The sequence below is a fragment of the Passer montanus genome, unplaced genomic scaffold, assembly GCF_014805655.1.
Source record: "Passer montanus isolate IOZ18808 unplaced genomic scaffold, ASM1480565v1 scaffold1403, whole genome shotgun sequence".
Lineage (NCBI taxonomy): Eukaryota > Metazoa > Chordata > Aves > Passeriformes > Passeridae > Passer > Passer montanus.
In genome coordinates this window covers 1215-5058 of record NW_024360976.1, presented here as the reverse complement: position 1 = coordinate 5058, position 3844 = coordinate 1215, and the positions used below count along the sequence as shown (strand labels likewise).

General features: G+C 70.9%; 1 protein-coding gene across 1 annotated transcript; it reads right to left on the bottom strand.

Annotated features, from left to right (window-relative positions):
• Positions 1 to 100: 100 nt before the first annotated feature.
• Positions 101 to 1397, bottom strand: LOC120498119 (zinc finger CCCH domain-containing protein 18-like; the record flags this gene model as incomplete). Its single annotated transcript, XM_039700483.1, has 2 exons — positions 1011 to 1397; positions 101 to 917 (listed from the first exon to the last, which is right to left on the bottom strand). Coding segments are annotated over exons 1-2 (1204 nt in total), but the record flags the coding sequence as incomplete, so codon positions are not given.
• Positions 1398 to 3844: the final 2447 nt, after the last annotated feature.

The window sequence follows — 3844 nt, the reverse complement described above, 5'->3', positions numbered from 1 at the left end:
CCCAACACCCAGACCCCCATTTTCCACCCCAAACCTTTTGCTTCCATGAACCAAGATCTCTGGGATCCCCCCACCCTACACACCCCAAACCTCCCCAAACCCCCCTCACCCAGCAGCCAGACCCCCTCGGGCCTGCTGCCCTCCATGAGGCGCGCCAGGGCCGAGTTCTCCAGCACGGTGGCGTTGGCGCACGAGCCGGGGAACTTGGCCACCACGTTGGTGATGTGGCCGCGGCGGTCGCACACCACCTGCATGTTGATGGAGTGGAAGTTGGCGGCGTTGCGGAACAGGGGCTCGCGGTCGGCCGGCGCCCTCAGCGCCACGTGCATGGCGCCCACCAGGCCCAGCACGCCAGGCAGCGCCGGGGGGTCCCCGGGGGGCGCGGGCGCGGGCGGGAAGGCGATGTAGGCCGGCGCCCGCCGCTGCAAGGCCGCCAGGAACTGCGCCAGGCAGTTGGACATGGCCGACTGGCTGATGCCCGTGCTGAGGCGCGACGCCGTCTGGAAGGATCCCGAGGCCAGGAAGGCCAAGGCCGAGGTGACCTTGACGGCCACGGGCAGCGCGTGGCTGCGCCCGGTCAGGCTCTGCAGGTCGGCGCCGAGCTCCCGGCACAGCGCCGCGATGGCGGCGCGGTCCAGGCGGCAGCGCCGCAGCGCCTGCTCGTCGCTCAGCTCCAGGAAGGAGCAGCGCGCCCGGTAAACGCGCTGCGCCGGGTACGGGCGGCAGCGGCCGCGGCCGCGGCGGGGGCTCGGGGACGGGGCAGCGGGGAGGGAGAGCCGGGAGGGCGGCGGCGGCGCGGGGTGCCGGTCCCGAGCCCCGGGCTGATGGCGGTCACCATCGTGGGGCTCGTCCCGGTGCCGTTCCTGGGGTTCGTCCCGGTGCTCCCGGTGCCGTTCCTGGGGGTCATCCCGGTCCCGGTGCCGTTCCTGGGGTTCGTCCCGGTGCTCCCGGTGCCGTTCCTGGGGGTCATCCCGGTCCCGGTGCCGTTCCTGGGGTTCGTCCCGGTCCCAGTGCTGATCCCGGTCCCTGTCACACTCCTGATCCCGGTGCCGGTCCCGGTCCCTGTCCCGATCCAGACCCCGATCCCAGTCCTGTTCCTCGTCACTCTCCCGGTTTCGTTCCCGGTGCTGGTGCTGCTCCCGGTCCCTCTCACACTCCTGATCCCGCTCCCGCTCCCGGTGCTGCTCCCTGTTGCTGTCCCGGTTCTGCTCCCGGTGCTGATCCCGGTCCCAATCCCAGTCCTGTTCCCCGTTGCTCTCCCGGTTCCGTTCCCGGTGCCGGTGCCCCTCCTGGAGCCACTCCCGGTCCCTGTCGCACTCCTGATCCCGGTGCCGGTCCCGGTGCTGATCCCGGTCCCTGTCCCGATCCCGATCCCGGTCCTGTTCCTCCTGGGACATGCTGGGGGCGGGGCTACGGCGGAATGGGCGGGGCCAATGCGGGAGGGGCGGGGCCAGAGCCGGCCGGTCCCGGTGAGCGCGGGCTCCGGTTGGTGACCGGGCCGAAGCCGCTAGGGGCGGCCAGCCCCGGTGCCGGTGGATCCCGGTGGCTGCGCTTGGTCCCGGTCTGCCCCCGTCGGTCCCGGTGCCGGTGGGGGCAGTCGGTCACTGTCCCTGTCCCTGTACCGGTGGATGTCGGTGCCGGTAGGGGCGGTCTGCCCGTGTCCCGGTGCTGGTTCCTGTCGGTCCCGGTTCCCCGCTCGGTCCCGGTTTCCCGTCGGTCCCGGTTCGGTCCCGGTGTGACCGGGCCGAAGCCGCTAGCGGCGGCCAGCCCCGGTGCCGGTGCCGGTGGATCCCGGTGGCTGCGCTTGGTCCCGGTCTGCCCCAGTCGGTCCCGGTGCCGGTGGGGGCAGTCGGTCACTGTCCCTGTCCCTGTACCGGTGGATGTCGGTGCCGGTAGGGGCGGTCTGCCCGTGTCCCGGTGCCGGTTCCTATTCCTGTTGGTCCCGGTTCCCCGGCTCGGTCCCAGTTTCCCCGCTCGGTCCCGGTTCGGTCCCGATTTCCCGGTTCGGTCCCGGTTCGGTCCCGGTTTCCCGGCTCGGTCTCTGTTCCTGTCGGTCCCGGTTCGGTCCCGGTTCCCCGCTCGGTCCCGGTTCGGTCCCGGTTCGATCCCGGTTCCCCCGTTCGGTCTCTGTTCCTGTCGGTCCCGGTTCGGTCCCGGTTCCCCGCTCGGTCCCGGTTCGGTCCCGGTTCACGGCTCCGTCTCTGTTCCTGTCGGTCCCGGTTCGGTCCCGGTTTCCCCGCTCGGTCCCGGTTCCCGGCTCGGATCCTCCCGACTCCACAGCACCGCCAGGCCACGCCCCTCCCCCGCGCTCTGATTGGTCAACACTACCGGCACGTGCCCTAAAAGCCCCGCCTCCCTCCTCACTTCCGGCGCGCCGCCGCTCCCCATTGGCCGCCGCGAGGGCGGGAGCGCTTTGTACCAAACGCTGTCCGGGCCGCCGCTGGGCGGGGCTTCGCGGACCCTCGACCAATCGCGTCGCACTTTCCGCCGCTCACGGCCAATCATCTCGCTCGGTGGGCGTGGTCTCGCGTGAGGCGGTCACCGCCATTTTGTCGCTGTCACCGAGTATCGGGTGAGGGGGGACGCGGTGAGCCCCGGGGAGCCCCGGGACGGGCACGGGGAGAACGGGAGGGGCTGGGGATGAGCGGGCAGGGAGCCGTGGCCCTGCTGTCTGTGGGGGAGGATGGCACGGGGTCCCGCAGCCTCGGGAAGCCGCCTAGGAGGGAGCTCAGACCCGGGATGGGAGCGGGGTGAGGTCTGGGCCAGACGCGGGTCCCCGTCCATGGGCTGGGGGCTCACGGAGCAAAACCGGGGCGGAGACTCCGCTCGGGACCCTGAAGGTGTTCCGGCTCATTGTGAGGAGCCCGGGCCTGGGGGGTCTCTCCTGAGGGGGGGTCTCTGCTTCAGGGTTCCCTGAGGGCCCCCCCGCCCTTGGGGGTGAGAGGGGCTCCCATCGGGAATCAGCCGGAGGAGGATCTAGGAAAGGTGGGGGGAACCTTCTCCATCCCCTTCCCCTCCCTGGAGCGGCTCCGACCCCTCAGAGGAAGCGGGGGTTGTGCGGGGAGGGTCTCACCGAGCCCCCCTTCCCTGCCACCCCTCAGGCGGGTCGCGGTGGTGAAGCTGTTCATCGCCGCGTCCCCCCGGAGCCGCCGCGTCCCAGCGCCCGCGTGTCCCCCGGCTCCCCTCGCCTCTCTGCTCTCTTCCAGGGGCAGCGGCCTCGGATGGAGCCGCGTCCCCCCCGCCTGGGCCCCCCCTTTTCCAGCAAAATAAACTTTTTCACCGATTTCTGTCAGAATTTCCGTACTTGGGCCGTGCCTGGGGTGAGGGGCGGGGTCTGCGGGAGGCGGGGCCGGTTCTGTCCAATCAGCGCAGCGCCTGCGGCTTTTTTAAAATCCCGCGCGAAATATGCAAATCAGAGTGGTTCGAGAGGGAGGCGGAGCGAATGTAAATCATGGGCGCGAGCGGCCAATCAGGTTGCCGGAAAGGAAAGGAGGAGTCTACGCCAAGAGAGGGGCGTGGTTATGCAAATTTAGCCGCAAGGGGGACCCGACCCCATTTCAGTCGCGGACCGTGGGACTTATTTTCCCGCCCGGAACGTTTTTCACAAATTCGCGTCGCTGTTTCTGCCCGGAACTTGAGTGGCCCTGTGACGTCACTTCCTGCGCGCCGCCGTCTCCGGGGCTACCATGGCGCTGAACGGCGGTGAGGCCCCGGCGGGACCCCCGGGCCCGGAGCCCCCCCGGGACCTCCCCTCACCACCGGGAGTCACCCCGTAACCCCCCACCCGCCACCGGGGCCGCCCCGAGCCCTGAGGATCCTCCCGGTGACACCCCCCCGGTAACCG